The sequence below is a fragment of the Schistocerca cancellata genome, chromosome 6 (genome assembly GCF_023864275.1).
Source record: "Schistocerca cancellata isolate TAMUIC-IGC-003103 chromosome 6, iqSchCanc2.1, whole genome shotgun sequence".
Lineage (NCBI taxonomy): Eukaryota > Metazoa > Arthropoda > Insecta > Orthoptera > Acrididae > Schistocerca > Schistocerca cancellata.
The window spans coordinates 294,367,484-294,388,054 of NC_064631.1; the positions used below are offsets into that span (position 1 = coordinate 294,367,484).

Below are 20,571 nucleotides of genomic sequence, written 5' to 3' on the forward strand. Positions count from 1 at the left end.
TCAGTATAACTATTAAAAAGATACAAATAAAACTGTTTCTGCGTCAGTCATTTGTTTGTTTCGCCACTACGCGTTTTGACGGTTCACACCATCAAGTGGAGAATTAAGAACTTCCTGGCAGATTAAAACTGTGTGCTTAGGGTTGTCATACGCCACGGATTTAACGGACAGTCCGCGATTTTAAGGTACATGAAAACGTCCGGGCCGAAAAGGCAAATGTTCGCGATATTTGCTGGATTTGAAGTCAACTTCCGGTAAATTCAAAAATTGCTGTCAAAGAAGCATCAATATGTTATCTCTCTGCCTTCACATTATATATAATCCAAACAGAACAGAACAGCTTTCGAGATATGGGAACAATGGGCAGTCAGGCTCAGGCGTACCGTACATCCTCTTCGATTTGCGAGATTGCGAGTTGTCGATACAGTGGGCGGTCAGTCATCTCTGGGAATGAAGAGTATTATCCTCTTTGATTAGCTTGTTGAATGTTCGCATGGTTTGTTGTGCTTGCGATTTCTTTGTGTTATATTGTATTATATAGTTATTTGCCTGGTGGTTTAATAATGTCGGCTAGATGGAAGGTTAAGTACAGGGAGGAATATACTGAACAGTTTCCAAGTATAAATCGAGGAAGAACTGAATACGAAGCTTTCTGCAAAATTTGCGGGGAGTAACATTACAATTATACACAGACCCAGTGAAATCTTTTCCTAGAAAAATTATTCTATTATACGTTTTTCCTCTTCACAGTTCCTACATTTCAATCAGTAATGGAGGTAGACCTGATATTAACGACCACGTGCAATCGAAAAAGCATAAGACGGTAGTAGGTTCATCATCTTCCAAACAGCTCACCAGCTTTTCCAAAACACAGACAGATGGTAATAAAGTAGCTGCAGCAGAAGCTGCATTTGCATTTCACTGTGTCAAGCACCATCATTCATACAACTCAAGTTCTTGCACATCAAAAATTCTCTCTCACATTTTTAGTGATTCAAAAGTTACAGTAAACTTCTCCAGCGGCAAAACTAAAACCGAAGCCATCGTTAATCAAGTGATATCACCGTTCATTGAAGACAGAACAAGGAGCAGTCTATCGAAGGCCAATTATGTTAGTATTAGCACTGATGCTAGCAACCACAAGTATTTTAAAATATTTCCTGTTCTTGTGCAGTATTTTGATTATGACGAAGGTGTCCAAAGTAGATTGTTAAATTTAAATGAATGTGACAGTGAGGATTCTAGTACAATAACGGAGTGTGTATACATTGCCATTTTACAACATGGGCTTAGTGATAAGGTATCTGCTTTTGGTGGAGATAACACAAATACTAACTTTGGGGGTGTTGCGAGAAAAGGAGAAAACAATGTGTACAAGAAACTTCAGAAGAAACTGAATAGGGAAATTTTAGGAGTAGATTGTCCATCTCATATTTTGCATAACGCAATTCATACTGGTGCAGATGTCCTCTCTTATGATATTGAGAGCATTATCATAAATGTTTTTAATTATTTCTCCACATATACTGTTCGTATAGCATCACTAAAAGAATTTTCAGAATTTGTTGATGTGACACATAAGGACCTACTTAGACACGTAGCAACCAGGTGGCTCACCATGTTTCCTGCTGTAGAGGGGTTCATCCACATGTTTAAGGCACTTAAGTCTTACTTTCTTTCACTTAGATACATGACCTTCCCTTCTCAAGAAATTCTTTTCTTATTCTATTGGTGAAATGTATCTGCTCTTCTTGTATGCACAAATGAATCCTTTCCGGAGGGCAGTTAGCAGCGTTGAGAGGGAAGACATATCAGTGAATGAGGTAAGACTGGAGCTAGAAAATATACTGCAAATTTTAGGAGAGAGAAAACTGTGTTTTCGTTACGTCTAAAGTTAAAGAATTAATGTCTGACCTCACACAATATCAGCAGTCTACATTACTAGGGGAAGTCTCTTTTCTATCAAACTGCTATTGATTACTTGATAAAATGGAGTAAGTTCTTGTCTGATATTAAACATTTTGACTGGATTTTGCTAAAGACTGTACCTTCATGGGAAAATGTTGAAAAGACATTCAAGTGGATGCATGAAAACACAAGCTGTACATTGAACGAGTCCCTTCTCTTTGACCAAGTACTGAAATTAAAGTGTGTTTTGGGGGAGGTCAAAGATGAAAGTTTTGAGAATATGATGTCACATAAGAAATGGGTGTTGTTCGTTCATAATTTTATTTTTAGTGAGCAGTATTCAGAGTTGCTGGAAATTGTGGAATTTTATTTCTCCATTCCCATTCATAACGCCAATGTAGAGAGGGTCTTTTCCCTCATGAATTCTCAGTGGACAGAAGAAAGGAATAGGTTAACAGTAAAATCAGTTAATGCAATGATGCAAATACAGTACAATATGAAAAATGTAAGTTGCAGTGAATTTCGTAAACTGATTGAGAACCAGATTAAGGTCCTTTCATCTATTCAAGGTTCTGAGAACTACGATTGGGGTAAGAAAAGCTCAAATGATGACAATAGAACTTCGTGTACTGAATAATGTAATGCATATTCTTATTTTTTGTAATAAATGCTATCTTAATGAAGCAGTCCTTCCTAAACTCTGGATCATTAATTAAATGCACATTTCCCTTAGCTTATGGGCATGAGGTCTCATTCCTCTTATTTCCTTCGATCGGCTTCGGTGACCGTAAGTTTTGTCCTGGTTTTGGATTCAGAGATTATGGCAACCCTATGTGTGCCACACCGAGACTAACTCAGGACCTTTGCCTTTCGCGGACAACTGCTCTACCAACAGAGCTACCCAAGCACGACTCACGCCCCGTCCTCACAGCTTTACTTCTGCCAGTAACACTGTCTCCTACCTTCCAAAGTTAACAGAAGCTCTCCTGCGAACCTTGCAGAACTAGCATTCCTGAAATAAATGATATTGCGGAGACATGGCTTAGCCACAGCCTGGGGGATGTTTCCAGAATGAGATTTTCACGCTGCAGCGGAGTGTGCGCTGATATGAAACTTCCTGGAAGACAAACTGTGTGTCGGACCGAGACTGGAACACGGGACCTTTGCCTTTCGCGGGCAAGTGCTCTACCAAGTGAGCTACCCAAGAACTAGTAAAGCTTTGAGGACGGGGCGTGAGTCGTGTTTCGGTAGCTCACTTGGTAGAGCACTTGCCCGCGAAAGGCAAAGGTCCCGAGTTCGAGTCTCGGTCCGGCACACAATTTTAATCTGCCAGGAAGTTTCATATCAGCGCACACTCCGCTGCAGAGTGAAAATCTCATTCTTCAAGTGGAGAATTTTTTATTTAGATGGCTGTATTGCTGAGGAGTACAGACCTCCCTTTACAGTCGCAGACAAAGAGCAGTGTAGGTTTTTTGTGTCTTTCGAGGGACGGTAGAATTTTCTGCATACTGTTGTCTGATGTCTTATCCATTGCACTTCACATTTACACGCAGTGTGCGCAGTGGAGATGACATATCAGACAAAAGTACGCAGACAACTCTACCGTCCCTTAAAAGACGCAAAATAACTTTCACTGCCGTTGGTCTGCCGCTGTGAAGAGACGTCTGTAATCATCATCATCATCAGTAGCCACGTAAATAAACATTTCTCCATCTGAAGATGTGAACCATCGAAAGGCGTAGTGGCAAAATAAACAAGTGACTGGCGCAGAAATTTGTTATAGGAGGGGCGGTTGAAAAGTTCGTGCGAAAATAAAAACTACTTACGCGTTTAGGAGTAAACCTTTTCTATTTTTCGACATAGTCTTTTAGACTTTTACACTTCATCCAGCGCTGTTCTAATTTGTTGATCCCTTCCGAATAATAGGAATTGTCCAAGTCTGCAAAATAGCTATTAGTTGCTGCAATCACTTCGTCGTTTGAATAAAATCTTCGTCCCGCCAGCCATCTCTTCAAATTGGGGAACAAATTGTCCGAGGGAACCAGGTCTGGAGATTAGGGGTGGGGGAGGGGGATGTGAAACGAGGTGGAATCCTATTTCCATTAATTTTGCGAGCACTACTGCTGAGGTGTGTGCTGATGTATTGTGATGGAGAAGGAGATTTTAGCGGTCCAATGGCCGACGTTATTCTTGCAGCTCTGCCTTCAAACGGTCCAATAACGATTAATAATATGCGCCTGTAATAGTTTTACCCTTTTCCAGATAGTCGATGAGGGTTATCCCTTGCGAATCCCCAAAGACAGTCACCATAATCTTTCCGGCCGAAGGAATGGTCTTCGCCTTTTTGGTGCATATTCTCCCTCGGTAACCCATTGTTTACATTCTTGATTGGTCTCAGGAGTATATTGATGTATCCATGTTTCATCCACGGTGACGAAACGACGCTTAAAGTCCTGCGGATTCTTCCTAAACAGCTGCAAACCATCCTTGCAACACTTCACACGATTCCGTTTCTGGTCAAGCGTGAGGGCTCGCGGAACCCATCTTGCGGATAGTTTTCTCTTATCCAAATGTTTATGTAAAATATTATGTACCCGTTCATTTGAGATGCCCACAGCATTAGCAAACTCACGCACCTTACCAATGATTTCTGGAGTATTAACGACCACAGGGCGTCCAGAACGTTCAGCATCACTTGTGCCCATATGGCCTCTCCGAAAATTTTGAAAACACTTATAAACTGTTCTAATCGAACGTACAGTCACCGTAATTTTTATCAAGCTTCTTTTGGTCTCAAGGGGAGTTTTGTCTTACATAAAGTAATGTTTAATCACCGCACGAAATTCTTTTACGTCCATTTTTTGACAGTTACTCGACTTCCTTGATTCATCCGAATGCCAAACACAAGAAATAGACCAATACAGCTGAAACTTTGTGTGGGTTCTTTACAAAGATGATATTAACTAAACAAGACCCCGATACGCGCCGGTCGTGCCATCTCTGACTTTGCACGGACTTTTCCAACGCCCGTCGTATTTGTACTGACCAAGAGTTGGAGGCCTTATAATGCCGTCCCTTACGGACGAAATACTCATCTTACAAAAGTTGTCAATTTATAAATTTCTGATGGTTCAAATATGCTGCCAAAAAGCATACTAAACTTCACTGGTTGAGGGGGCAGTGCTTGATTGTAAAAAAGAGGTTCGGGTACTACGACCTTCTGGGAAGGTGTTCTTGAAATTTGGACTTCTTAAAAAGTTACTTCAACGATTTTCTGAACATTTATGAACTGTGAAGACAACATCTGTTTAGCATCGCTTTAACCTCAGCGTAAGTTCGATTGCACCACATCACAAAAAAGCTTAATTTTTTCATCAGAGCTTAATGGGGGTACTGGTGCGTATAATCATAAACTAATCACTGTAAGAGGGTATGCGATATTTCGGTGATTGCAAAAGAGTCAAATTTACAAAGAGCAATACAACACTAGTTAACCGAACTAAAGAGGGGGGGAGGGGAGGTGTTTCGGATAATTTTTTCGGTGTAGCCCTAAACATGTATTTCGTACTACAGTACTAAGTATCGTTCCTATTTTGTGAAGTTTTGAAGGTCGAACGAATTCATGTATCTCTTTGCGGACCACGCTTAAGTTTTTTATGGGAGATAAAATTACGTTTTTTGCGATAATAGTACAATAATATATGGTGTATTGTACTTAACAGTTTGTAGCACAGCACAAAAATACGCAATTGTAATAAACAACCACTCGAATGTACTATTGTTGGCAGGGTAGCTTTATTCAGAGTGGTGAGTCAGTGGGTGGGGGCAGCGACTCAAGGTCAGGCGTTCAACCTCTCCCAACAAACACTTGCATCGAATTACTTTCGTGTGTACAGATTTTTCTCTTTGCTATTTTCTGAGTCGTTTTGGATAACCTGGGTTTCGGATGGCCTGAGTTCGGTTAACTGGGGTTTTACTGTACTTTGTAGTATGCGCCTACTTGCATGACTTGTATGACGTTGCACTACTACTAGCCTAGATGGATGCACTGATTAGTTTGGTATCGGTGTCAAACCGTTGCATTCTCTGAGGCAAGCTCGCAAACAAGTGCCGATGTAACTGGTCCTTGATAATCTGGATACTGTTCCGGTAAAGGCTGATGTCTCATCTGTTCCCACACTCCTGAGGACAGATCTTGCGATCTTACTGACCACAGGAATACTTCAACATCGAGACGACTGGTTATGTAGTCAAGTGCCATGTGTGGACGACGTCTGCCTTGTTGAAAAATGCTACCACTACACTCGTGGACGATAGGCGCTAGATGAGGACGTAGGATGTACGTGACGTACAGACGTGCCGTAAGAATTAACTCCGTCGCTAGTAACAGTGACTTAAAATCATTTCCGATGGCCACCTCCACACCAAAACGCTCGGAGTAACTCCGCTATGTCTCTCCTATACATTGGAAGCATGGGACGATTTCTCCATCACAGCAGCACTCCAAACACGGCCGTTTGTGTTAGGGCCTTGTCAATAGCCGACATACGGGGCTGTAATTCTGTAGTCCGGTTGTTGCTGGTTTTCGACCAATGGTGTGGGATGACAACGTTGCAGGCGCTGATAAGGGGCGGAGGAGGAGGAGGAGGAGGAGGAGGAGGAGGAGGAGGAGGAGGAGGAGAGGAAATGGACAGGTGAGAGAAGGAGATATACAGAAAGGGGAAAGAGGAGGAATTGGACAGACAAAGAAGGAAGAGAAGTGGGGCAGAAGGAGTTAGACAGGGAGGGGGCTCTAAGAGGGGGGAAGGGGTGGGCGGAAGAGGTAGATGATGGAGCAGGACAGAGGGACTACAAGAAGACTGGAGTAAATACACACCCTGGCAATGCGGGTACTTTGCTAGTGTTGAAATAAATTTCGTGGTTAATGTTATAGTGACCTGAATGCGTGGGTCCAAGTGATGGTATGACGCACCTGCACATCAGATAACCTCTGGCCGAACTAAACTTTTCACAAACCGCAAGTCAAATGCTACACACTGACGTCGGTGTACTTGACTAATTTGTAAAAGATAAAATCGCACCTTGCAGAGCTACACTGCACGCTTCCAATCAGCTACTGTCCTGTTCCTGTGTTTGACACATTGAGGATGTCCAGATTTTGAGTGCCACTGCGAGCAATGGCATTTTGCGAGGTATCTTGACTCCTAATGTCTGTTGCATGCAATTCCCTTACCAATGTTTACTTGGAAACTGTGAGGTGGACCCGATTTCACACCACGTTTAGTCTTATTTGGAATAGATTGTCACAGACCAGGCGTGACGCTTCTCTAGGTCTTATTGGTTAGTATCTTCCTACTAACATTTTTCTAACAGAGTATTACATGCCTAGATTTCATACAAGACACTGGCATAGACATATAACGTTACTTACCAAGCACAATACGGCGAACCTCTCCTCGATGTTCACTCAACGTGGTCGACTGGAACCATGATTATTCTGCCGGACGTTCCCATTCGCTCCAACATCGGGCCACTGCTGCATCCACATGCTCCACAATTCGGGATACTGGACCATTCCACAATGACTTCCCTCTCGCGAGCTGACAACGCAGTCTTACATGAGAGCGTGCAACTTTGCACCCTTCACAGTGATTAAACAACGTCTGTCGCAGTTCACGCCCTTTCATACCTTACCAGGCCAGGTAACGACACTGATGCACTATGCTGACAGTTTTACTGTTACAGAGAACCTGCAACGCTAATCTTTTACTTACCTGCCAATGTTATGTATGTGTCAAAGTAACATTGGAATCATATCAGGTTACTTCACCTTTATGAAACAGTGGAATTACCTAAGTTCACCGGACAATATACTGGCTACATCCTCAACAGGAAATGGATTGCTTTGGAGCGCTGTAGTTGCCGTAGAATTTTTAGCAGACGCTCTTGTGACCTATTTGAGTCATGGTAGTCACGTATTTGTGAGCCAGTGTTTTCTATGAAGTCGATGATTACAGTGGGTCGAAGTGGAGACGCGACAGAAATAAGCTATCTTATTTGGAAGTGCCCAGCACCACACTGAATGATGTTACCCGATTTGTTGGTATAATAACGGGGAATTAACGAGTCCACAACTAACGGTACACCACTCTCACGTTATACACTAACAACGGTGTTCGTAGGAAGATCCTAAACGCCTGGCCCGTGCCAATCTATTTCAAATCCGACGAAACGTGATGTTTCGTACCATCACTTAGATCCACTCATTCAAGTCATTACAACATTACCATCAAATTTATTGACACACTAGCTAAGTATTATTCCAATCTTTCAGTAGTCCCTCTCGTCCTACCCCATGTCCACCTCTTCCAACTTCGTCTCTCCCTCTCTCTCCAACCCCCCCCCCCTCTCTCTCTCTCTCTCTCTCTCTCTCTCTCTCTCTCTCTCTCTCTCTCTCTCTCTCTCTCTCTCTCTCTCTCTCTGAAATTTTACTGCAGGAGCCATTTGTCTGTGCAACGTGCGAAGCAACGCCATCTTGCATACAAATGATCCTACCCACGCAGCCACGCTGTTTAAGGGTTGGAATGACGTTGCTACGCAGAAGACTCTCATAGAATTTGACAATGATGGTGCATGTAACAGAATCAGCAGCACTCACTTCGAAGAAATATGGCCCTACAATAAATCATGCCGTCAACCCGCACCATACAGTCGTCTTTGCAGCATGAAGTAGTACCGGTTGATGGGCAGTGCGGCCTATGTTTTCGAATTTTTTCGAACTGTTGCATCCTTGAGCCCCCGGTTCGCGATGTACGCTCCCCGGTTACAGAGGTCAGGGATCAAACTTTATTAATAATTGTAATACAAAGTAATATCTCCAGTTACAGTTATATTTTCTGCAAGTACACCAAGTCCTTTTATCCATATATATATATATATATATATATATATATATATATATATATATATATATATATATATATATATATATATATTTTCTCTCATCATTACTAACTTTTCTGCAAGAACATGTATACAATAAATGGCATATTACTATAAACATAACTAGGTCTACTTTGGATCTTCGGATCTGTTCCACAATGCCAGGTCTTGTATGCGATGACGTCTCTGTCGACAAAGGATTCCAGTCCAGGTAGAGATGAGTCTTCTCAACGAACAATAGCTAGGGTAAACCAACCACTACCGGAATTTCCTGTAGCAACGTCGAGCGTAAAATTAACCCTGCAGCCACGGAAGAATATAGGTCCATTTAATGTAACTGCTTGAGCTGTTCCACTTCCTCCAAGTTTATTCCCGAGGCTAATAATATGTTTGTAGACAGGCATGCTGTGGCGGCGTTGACGATTCACACGTCAACAAGGCATAGTGCTTCAATGCTGTTGCAGATAGAGCTCACAGCGGAATGGTTCCGCTGGCGTGCACTGCCCGATTATATAGCAGACGAGTAATCTTGATTACGTAATGCGCTGATAACGGACTTAGACTGTTTCTGTTGCACATTTTATGCAATTGTGCGTATTGACATGTCCTTTGAGATGGAAATCAGCTTAGTCTGTCCACAGAACATTCCGTGGCCATTTACTGTCCACCTCTAGGGGAGCAAGTAATTCCAGAGCGTAAGTTTGTCTCGCTGGCAGAACAGCAGAAAAACTCCTGAACACGGGTGATTTTATATGGCTAGCGACGTAGGATGTTTCGTAGAATTTCATGCACCATGCTCGCAAGTAAGTCCAACGTTCGGGCAGTTTCCCGTGCACTTCATGTTTGCACGCCACCACTCTACCCCTCCTGAAATGCTGTGGCCACGTCTTCGACAGACTTCGGATCAACTGCTTCCCCCAGCCCCATCCTCCTCTGCCATATGACACTTCAGAAGAATCTACCTTTCCAAGTTTTTTAATTTTTTCTCCAGACCCTTAGTCATCGGACGAATGCCTTTTTCGTACCCTTGTGTGTTCGGAACTTCAGGGCTTTTGCGTGCAGTGACCATTCTTGCGAAAGAGGTCTATCAGCAACGCGCCATTCTTCATGGAGATACTCATGTTTGGAGTCTCGGACACAAGCTGAGGAACAGCCGAGTGCCGCTCGTCTGTTAGTGTGCATATTCTGACGATTGTTCGAATTTTTTAAAAAATTGTTGTTCCATGAAGTTTTCCATTGCATCAACAACACGCTGCTCAAATTTGACGTCATTCTGAGCAGTGGTTCTCGTTCTACAGTGTTTTGAAACTGGAACTTCATTTATGACATCCTGTATATACATAACATCACACGGTAAAATTTTACATTATATACAGAATGAGGTGACGGAAGCCACGGGATAACGATATGCACATATACAACTGTACCGCGTACACAATGTATAAAAGGGCAGTGCATCGACAAAGCTATCACTTGCACTCTGGTGATTCATGTTGAAAGGTTTCCGGCGTGATTATGGCCGCACGGCGAGATTTAGCAGACTTTGAATGTGGAATGGTAGTTGGCGCTAGACGCATGGGATATTGCATTTCGAACATTAGGCAATCCAGTACTCAGAGATCAACAGTGTCAAGAATGTTCCGAGAAGACCAAATTTCAGGCATTGCCTGTCACCACGGACAATATAATTTGCCGATGGCCTTCACTTGACGACCGCGAACAGCGGCATTTGAGTGGAGTTGTCAGTGCTAACAGACAAGCAACAGTGCGTGATAGAACCGCAGAAATCAACATGGGACACTCTACGAACGTATCCGTCAGGAGGGTGCGGCGAAATCTGGCATTAATAGGCTATGTCAGCAGACGACCAAAGTGGGTGCCTATGCTAAAAGCACACCTGCAGCGACTCTACTGGGCTCGTGACCATATCGGCTGCACTCCAGAAGACTGGAAAACCGTGCCGTGGTCAGATGAGCCTGAATTTCAGTTTGCAAGAGCTGATGGTAGGTTTGGAGTGTGGCGCAGATCCCACTAAGGCATGGACCGAAATTGTCAAGGCACTGAGCAAGCTGGTGGTGGCTCCATAATGGTGTAGGGTGTTTTTAAATGGAATTGACTGATTGTTCTAGTGCAGCCGAACCGGTCACTGACTGGAAGTGGTCATATTAAGCTATTTTGAGAGATCTGGAGCCATTCATGGATAATATTCCCGAACAATGATGGAATTTTTTATGTACAATGCGGCACATCATCGGACCACAGTTGTTCGCGATTGGTTTGGAGAAAATTGTGGACAATTAGAATGATTCGGCCACCAGCTTCGCGCGACAGGAATCTCATCCAACACGTATGCGACATAATCGAGAGGCCATGTTAGTGCAAAAAATTCTGCCCCAGCATCACTTCTGCAATTATGGACGGATGCAGAGGCAGTATGGCTCAATATTACTGCAGGGGCTTCTAGCGATTTGGGAAACAGCCTTGCCGCAGTGGATACACCGGTTCCCGTCAGATCACCGAAGTTAAGCGCTGTTGGGCGTGGCCGGCACTTGGATGGGTGATCATCCGGACCGCCATGCGCTGTCGCCATTTTTCGGGGTGCACTCAGCCTCGTGATGCCAACTGAGGAGCTACTCTACCGAATAGTAGCGGCTGCGGTCAAAGAAAACCATCATAACGACCGGGAGAGCAGTGTGCTGACCACACGCCCCTCCTATCCACATCCTCAGCTGAGGATGACACGGCGGTCGGAAGGTCCCAATGGGCCACTTGTGGCCGGAAGACGAGTGTTTCCAGCAGTTTGCGTCCATGACACGTCGAGATTCTACACTACGCCAACCAAAAGTAGGTCCGACATATTTGGAGTTCTACTACGACTTGTCAGTACAATGTGAAGCGATCGTGAAGTACTGAATTATTCTACTAAAGTGCGCTTCATTGACGACGGCGGCAAAGTTTAGGTTCGTTCTGCGCATCTGACGTCACAAAACACAGTCAGCCAATGAACAGAGAACGACGTTGCCAGAGCTCGACTGCAGTGCAGAGCACGGACGAGTGTCTTCAGTTTTAGAAACGTTCAGTCATAAATAAAGGAACTGAACGAAAGCGATGTCTTGATAGCAGACTCTTTTGTAGAAAGTTTGGAAAAAGCATTCTTTATATCAATTGCTTCATATTCTATTAATTAATTAAACCAAACAAGCAATAAGCCTAATTCAGGCGATAGCAAGGAAAGGTGTTTATCATTCTCACTAACCGCTTTTTCGCAATAAAGAACAGCGGTAATTGTTTCTTTCCTATTGTACTTCGACGAAACGTGAGTGATTCATAGTCATAACAACAGTGTTTGTCGGTATTTTGCGTGCTACTTTAAAGACCTTCGTAAGGACTATCGAATGACGAGCTGCGTTAGTGTAATGGTGAAAGTGGTTGGCTGGTGAGAGATTCCGAGTTCAAACCTTGTTCGGTGCTTAATATTTTCTTTATTTAAAAACAATACCGAAGTGTCTTACTTCATGAATTTTATTAGTTTGAATGTAATTTTTTGAAATTTCTAGTGGCAACTAAAAATCGACCATACAGACAGTATACGCTATGGACTTTTACCTCTGCAAACTCTTCAAAATTTCGTGCAGTGGTTTACTACATCTAATGCTGCTTAATAACTGCGTTGAACATCGAAACAAAATTAAGTCATTTATGGGGGGAAGGTATCAGAAGATGTGTAAAAATCAAATTTTTGGGCCAAATAGTTTTTGTGAAATCGAATGATAAAGTGTGTCAAAGCAGTCGAAACACCATGTGTGTGCGCAGAGGCGAGCAGTGCAGTGATAAAATCGCGCACAGCGCGGAATGCGGGGAGAACGTCTCTGTACCAGCGAAAGGGTTAATACGGCCGTGGTGGCTTTACTTCATAAACTGCGCGCTCCCCCCTAAACGTAAATTTAGGAAGTATACTATGGCGCTGCTTCTCTGGCAACGCAGCAATCTCCCGCGTCTGGTCGGGCATGCGCGAACCGCCAAGATAAAAGAATTGAACCGATAGATCTGTACCTACACATTGGAAAATTGCGCAGTGTTTAAGAAGGGTAGTAGGAGTAATCTATCGAACTACAGACCTATATCATTGATGTCTATTTGCAGTAGGGTTTTGGAGCATATACTGTATTCAAACATTATGAATCACCTCTAAGGGAACGATCTATTGATACGTAATCAGCATGGTTTCAGAAAACTTCGTTCTTGTGCAACGCAGTTAGCTCTTTATTCGCACGAAGTAATGGCCGCTATCGACAGGGGATCTCAAGTTGATTCCGTATTTCTAGATTTCCGGAAAGCTTTTGGCACCGTTCCTCAGAAGCGACTTCTAATCAAGCTGCGGGCCTATGGGTATCGTCTCAGTTGTGCGACTGGATTCGTGATTTCCTGTCAGGAAGGTCGCAGTTCATAGTAATAGACGGCAAATCATCATCAAGTAGAACTGAAGTGATATCAGGTGTTCCCAGGGAAGCGTCCTGGGACCTCTGCTGCTCCTGATCTATATAAATGACCTGGGTGACAATCTGAGCAGTTCTCTTAGCCTGTTCGCAGATGATGCTGTAATTTACTGTCTAGTAAGGTCATCCGAAGACTAGTATCAGTTGCAAAGCGATTTAGAAAAGATTGCTGTATGGTGTGGCAGGTGGCTAAATAACGAAAAGTGTGAGGTGATCCACATGAGTTCCAAAAGAAACCCGTTGGAATTCGATTACTCCTTAAATAGTACAATTCTCAAGGCTGTCAATTCAACTAAGTACCTGGGTGTAACAATTACGAACAACTTCAGTTAGAAAGACCACATAGATAATATTGTGGGGAAGGCGAGGTTGCGTTTCATTGGCAGGACACTTAGAAGATGCAACAAGTCCACTAAAGAGACTGCTTACACTACACTCGTTCGTCCTCTGTTAGAATATTGCTGCGCCGTGTGAGATCCTTACCAGGGTGCAAAAAAGGACAGCTCGTTTTGTATTACCACGTAATAGGGGAGAGAGTGCAGCAGATATGATACGCGAGTTGGGATGGATGTCATTAAAGCAAAGACGTTTTACGTCGCGGCGAGATCTATTTACGAAATTTCAGTCACCAACTTTCTCTTCCGAATGCGAAAATACGTTGTTGAGCCCAACCTACATAGGTAGGAATGATCAAAATAAAATTACAGCTCGAACAGAAAGGTTTAGGTGTTCGTTTTTCCCGCGCGCTGTTCGGGAGTGGAATGGTAGGGAGATAGTATGATTGTGCTTCGATGAACCTCCACCAAGCACTTAAATGTGAATTGCAGAGTAATCATGTAGATGCAGAACTATAGCATACATAGTTCTAATTGGTAGCTCTCTAAAAAGGCGAGAGCCAGCTCTCCCAATTAGTGTGCTTTGCTCACCTGGAGACGGTAGCTCTCGTCGGTGTCGAGCGTGAGTTGGCCCGTGGGGCGGCTGCCGTCCGCGTCCAGCTTGACGAAGACGGTGAGCCGGGCGACGGTGGCGCCGCGGGCGGCGTCGCACGCGACTGTGTCGGCCCAGGCGGGCCTGACCAGCTGCAGGTGACGCGCCAGGCGCTCGGTGGCGGCCGCCAGCAGGTCCCGCGTGTCCTCGTGCTGCGGGCTGGACAGCCGCAGGCGCACGTCCAGGTCGGCGGGCAGCGCGGCGCTCGAGTTGGCGAGCCGCAGCGCGCCCGTGGGCCGCGGCCACAGCGGCGCCTCCCAGGCGGCGCACGTCCACTGGCACGTGTCCAGGGACACCTGCGCGCCGCCCTGCCACAGCGCGCGCACGCACCGCCCGGACTCGCAGCGCCACGTCCACGGGCCCGGGTCACTGCTGCAACCGGAAACACCGTCACACAACCGGACACACTTGCAGGGATCCGTTCCTCAGTTGGTAAACATGGAATCCTCACAGCACGAGCGTCCAAACCCGCGCGCCGCATGCCGCCAACAGCAAATATCAAAGTGGTCCGTAAAAAGAAGCCCTTAAAATTCCTTTTATATGAAGGAAACAAAAGAAAAATTCGGGGTAGGTATTAAACTTCATGGAGAAGAAAGGGAAACTGAGGTTTGCCGATGACACGGTAATTCTGTCAGACAGCAAAGGACTTGGAAGAGCAGTTGAACGGAATGGACAGTGTCTTGAAAGGAGGATATAAGATGATCAACAAAAGCAAAACGAGGATAATGGAATATAGTCGAATTAAGTCGGGTGATGCTGAGGGAATCAGATTAGGAAATGAGACAAAGTAGTAAAGGAGTTTTGCTATTTGGGGATCAAAATAACTGATGATGGTCGAAGTAGAGAGGATATAAAATGTAGACTGGCAATGGCAAGGAATGCGTTTCTGAAGAAGAGAAATTTGTTAACATCGAGTATAGATTTAAGTGTCAGGAAGTCGTTTCTGAAAGTATTTGTATGGAGTGTAGCCATGTATGGAAGTGAAACATGGACGATTAATAGTTTGGACAAGAAGAGAATAGAAGCTTTCGATATGTGGTGCTACAGAAGAATGCTGAAGATTAGATGGGTAGATCACATAACTAATGAGGCGGTATTGAATAGAATTGGGGACAAGAGAAGTTTGTGGCACAGCTTGACTAGAAGAAGGGATCGGTTGGTAGGACATGTTCTGAGGCATCGAGGTATCACCAATTTAGTATTGGAGAGCAGCGTAGAGAGTAAACATCATAGATGCAGACAAAGAGATGAATACATTAAGCAGATTCAGAAAGATATAGGTTGCAGTAAGTACTGGGAGATTAAGCTTGCACAGGATAGAGTAGCATGGAGAGCTGCATCAAACCAGTCTCAGGACTGAAGACCACAACAACAATGATAAACTGAATTTTTTTCAGGCTCTCGCCACACGATGGTTTTATATCATTGGTCCATTACTCTTTGTCCAGCGGTTATTGTAACTGTAAAGTACATTAAGTGTGGCCCAAATATATTGTTCTTTCAGTGTGTCCTAGGCAAGTTAAATGGTCAGACACCCCTGCCTTACACGATCAGTTTGACGTCCCTCTGTGTCTGTCTGGACCACTTTTCCTCAGAACGGCTAGAGATATAAAGTTGAAAATTATGTAAAATACTAAATTTTACTATACCTCTGGTGTAAATAATTTAAAGTAAATCAATGCAATCAAAACATATGGCTATATATGTCGCGTACTTCGCAACTGTCAAAGACACTCATACCTACAGATGAACTACTTACATACGTGTTAGGCCCGGGTGCCTACCGGTAAAGAGCGAGCTGGAACCCCCAGAGGATGCGGGGTCAAACTTCTTTCGCACCAGTGGTTTTCCGAACTTTTAACCTAGCGTTCACCTGACAAGGGTATGAGAAGTCGCCAGAAACAACACATGGATCAGCTTCCACGTGAAACCGTTGAAGTCGCTATTCCTCTGTTAGGTAACTGGAGTAGGCTATTGTCACACATATCGCCAAAGTGGCGTCTAATAAACCACTGAGCCATAAACAATAACCACCACCACCACCACCACCACCACCACCACCACCACCACCAATGTAATTTTGTTTCTACAGAACCCTCAGAGCACGAGTCCAACTTCCATTTTTACGGTTTTTTTTATTATCTTCATTTGTGAGTCACCCGTCACGGTACCACCCACTCTGGATGGGGCTCTTCCCACAGGCACCATCTAGCTACATCAATGGCTACGTGGCCAGCAAACCGTTTGCCTGCTGTTCCTGTGCCCCACCCACGATGGGCACATACACCTAGACAGATCTGGGGAGTTTACAGCTCAGGCACCAACAATGCGATCCATGCAGTTATTTGAACCCCGCCCAACGGAAGGGCTGTGATGCTGTGTTCGCCAGGCAGGAAGAATGTAAGGGCAGAAAGGCACAAAAGGTGGAATACACGCCGTGGGCGACCTCCCCGAACGATTAGCACTTCCATAAAGTCTGGAAGAAGAATACCGAGTCAATCCCAACAGTGGGGGCCATGCATTTAAGAATGAAAAGTTGTAGAAAATGCCAGAACAGAAGAAACCGAGTGTCCAAAATTAAACCGAAGGAGCCTAGTTCCGTGGGGGATTGCTTATGCTGCGGATGATTTCTAGAAGTTATCGCCCAAGTACCTACATTCGTCAGTCCTACTACTTTGATTCACACTGTGTTTTGGTGAAGTGAGAAGTGTTTTACTACGTTATTTATGGAAAATACTTGTTATAGTTACGTGTACATCACAACACCTCACCATGATTCGGAGAATGGAAGTGTTTGCCACACGGAAATGCAAGTAAAAACGAATATTGGAAAAACATCGCGACAAAATAAATTACATTCTAGAAGATGTTTTAACTCTAAGCAAAAAAACTCGTTAAAATTGTTTGGTTGGAGATGACAAACTACCTGTAATAATTAACACACAGGTGATCCAGGTAATTCATGCACACCAAATGTAAAGGTATTTACAGAAAGGAACGATCTATTGTCTGAACTAAAGATGCACATAATTTTACAATTATTACCAAAAATTTTCACATTACAGAATAAATAAAATCGAAAACCCACTGATGATGGTACAGTGGTGCCAAAACATATTTGGGTACTGAGAAGTAACGGTGTTTTGCATAATTGGCGGACCTCATATCCAACAATTTTAACTGCAAACACGGCCAACACAAGGAGCTGCAAATCAAGATGACTATTTGTAACACTTTGTTGTGTCAGTGTGCTACGAAGTGTTGCTCAAGTTACTGCTGTAGTTGCAGCACAATGCCCCAGAGCCATACGCCGAACATGGTGGTTTCTCCTTTTGGTAGTACCACATGGCCGTCTACAGCCCGGCCGTCTTGCGACCTTACATTCTCGTGACCGCTGCCAACAATCACGTATAATGACTACATTCCTGCCAAGCCTTTCTGTGGTGTCGCAGGAGGAATATCCAGCTTCCTGTAGCAGTATTACGTCACATCGTTAAAACTCAGTGAGGTGTTGATAATACCGTGTTTGTTACCTTAACGGCGTTCTTGACTAACGCCAACTCACCACGTCCAATCTCGAAGTACAACGTGTATACGAGGGGCGTTTGAAAAGTCCATGCAAAGTCCGAGAGATGGCACCACCTGCGCGGATCGAGGTCTTGTTTGGTTAGTAGCATCTTTGGAAAGAACGCACACCAAGTTTCAGCCATATTGGTCTATTTCTTTTTTTTTGGCATTCGTGTGATTTAAGGAAGTCGAGTGACTGTCAAAAAATGGACGAAAAAATTTCGTGTCGTGATTAAACATTACTTTATGAAAGGCAAAACGCCTCAGGAGACTAAAAATAAGCTTGATAAACATTATGGTGACTCTGCACCTTCGATTAGAACAATTTATAAGTGGTTTCAAAATTTTCGGAGTGGCCATGAGGGCACAAGTGACGCTGAACGTTGTGGACGCCCTGTGGAGATTACGACTCCAGAAATCATTGATAAAATCCATGATATGGTGATGGATGACAGAGGATTTGAGGTGTGTGAGATTGCTAGTGCTGTGGGCATCTCTAATGAATGGGCACATAATATTTTGTAGGAACATTTGGACATGAAACAGCTATCTGCAAGATGGGTTCCGCGATTGCTCACGCTTGACCAAGAACGGAATCGCGTGAAGTGTTGCAAGGATAGTTTGCAGCTTTTCAAGAAGAATCCGCAGGACTCTTAGTGTTGTTTCGTCACTGTGGATAAAACATGGAAGCGTTACTACGCTCATGAGAGCAAAGAACGATCTAAACAATGGGTTACCAAGGGATAATCTGCACCAAAAATGCCGAAGACCATTCCTTCGGCCGGAAAGGTTATGGCGACTGTCTTAGGATTTGCAAGGGATAATCCTCATCGATCATCTGGAAAAGGGTAAAACTATTACAGGTGCATATTAGTCATCGTTACCGGACCGTTTGAAAACCGAGCTGCAAAAGTAACACTGGCGAATGGACCGCAAAAAAGTCCTTTTCCATCACGACAATGCATCAGCACACCCCCCAGCAGTTGCAGTCTTAAAATTAATGGAAATAGGATTCCAACTCGTTTCACATCCCCTATTATCCAGACTTAGCTCCCTCTGACTACTATTTGTTCCCCAATTTGAAGAAATGGCTGGCGGGACGAAGATTTTATTCAAACGAGGAAGTGATTGCAGAAACAGATAGCTATTTTGCAGACTTTGACAATTCCTATTATTCGGGAGGGATCAACAAATTAGAACAGCGCTGGATGAAGTGTGTAAGAATAAAAGGAGACTATGTCGAAAAATAAAGGTTTACCCCAAACACGTAATTAGTTTTTATTTTTGTACGGAGTTTTCAAACGCTCCCTCGTATACAGTTCACCTGATTTGCGTCCTCAGTGGCGCTAGTAGTGCGACTCTTATGAGACTGGCGCGAAACTTTAATAGGCAGCATTCAAGTGTAGAAACACGCCTACCATCTTTCTTTTATGTCGCACGTCTCCTCCTGGTGTTGCGATTTTTTTTTTACCGTTAAGTAGTTACGGATTTCTGCCTATTTTACTCCCAGTTGAAGTTGTGTATCGCTGTGTATCCTGTCTCATTGTCTGTTAGGAACTCTTGATTGTGCTGATTCGCGACTCTAAGATTTGCTTGTATCTCGACATTTCGAACATTTCTCTTTGTGAGGTGGTTCCGTTCCTTTACCATTACCTGGCTGAATGGGATTTGTTTGCGGTACTTTTGCCTTTAGTAGTTGGGCTCGTCATCTCACTGTACTGAATATTGGCACTCTTTTGTTGCAGAGTTGTTGAGCTCTTTCAGTGTTCAACGCACATCTCCAAATTTTGTAAATCATCCAGATTCCAATAGCCTTGAGGGCTTGATTGTATGAATAGCTGCGTCTCTAATGTAACGTTTGTTTTTATTTTCTGATAAATTCCGTTCTCTCCCGGCATCTCGCTTTCTCCTAGACAACTATTTCTACCTCCTATTGTCTGTATTCGGCGAATTATTTGATCTCTTAGTCTTCTATGATCAGTTATTATTAGCCTTTCACCTAGAATCTATAGACAGGATAAGCCTGTCTACGAACATCTGATACTGGGCAGTCATTTCAATTCGCAGTACAGGGCCTACACTTTGGACTGTTTGCTCTTTCCACAATCTACATTCTTATGGCCGCCTTCCCCGCAGTCGGCACAAGTGATGTATCTAGTGCAGTTGGCTGCTACATAATTATAATCCTGGCACGCGTTACAGGGGGATTCCAACTAGGTTATAATTCACAGGCGTGGCTTCAAAGCCTTTTGCCTTTTTAGGAAGGTTTTTCTCATGGAATGTCCTACCTCCACCATCTGATGACCTACTGTATTTCGATCTGGCCTTAATTTTCGGAATGAACTATGACAAAATGATCCCCTTTTAGTTGCCCTTCAAAGTTTTCCTGGTACACCGTCTCTCTTAGTTGCTGCGCCTCCAAGTCAGAAGGAACTTTGTAAATTCTGACTGTAGGTCGCAAGTGAGGCTGTTGCAGTTTACTATGAATAACATTTTGCAGTATCATCTTCTGAACCGGTTCTCATAATAACTGTATTTTTCATTTTATGTATCAGCTTTATGCATATTCTCTCCTCTGCAGGACTGAAAATAGCAGTTAATTTCTGCTGTACAACTTTTGCATCCTCATTCGTCCGAGATCTTAAGAGATTAGTAGTGCAATGTTAACTGC

General features: G+C 43.7%; 1 protein-coding gene and 1 pseudogene across 1 annotated transcript in view; one reads left to right on the forward strand and one right to left on the reverse strand.

The window, feature by feature from the left end:
* LOC126088297 (probable beta-hexosaminidase fdl) overlaps positions 1-20,571 on the reverse strand; it is an 819,052-nt gene that overhangs the window by 125,359 nt on the left and 673,122 nt on the right. The window contains exon 4 of the mRNA XM_049906427.1: positions 14,273-14,705. Within this exon, the coding sequence (XP_049762384.1) occupies positions 14,273-14,705 (433 nt within the window). The remainder of the gene's footprint in view (positions 1-14,272; positions 14,706-20,571) is intronic.
* On the forward strand, positions 11,322-11,439 carry LOC126089902 (5S ribosomal RNA; annotated as a pseudogene).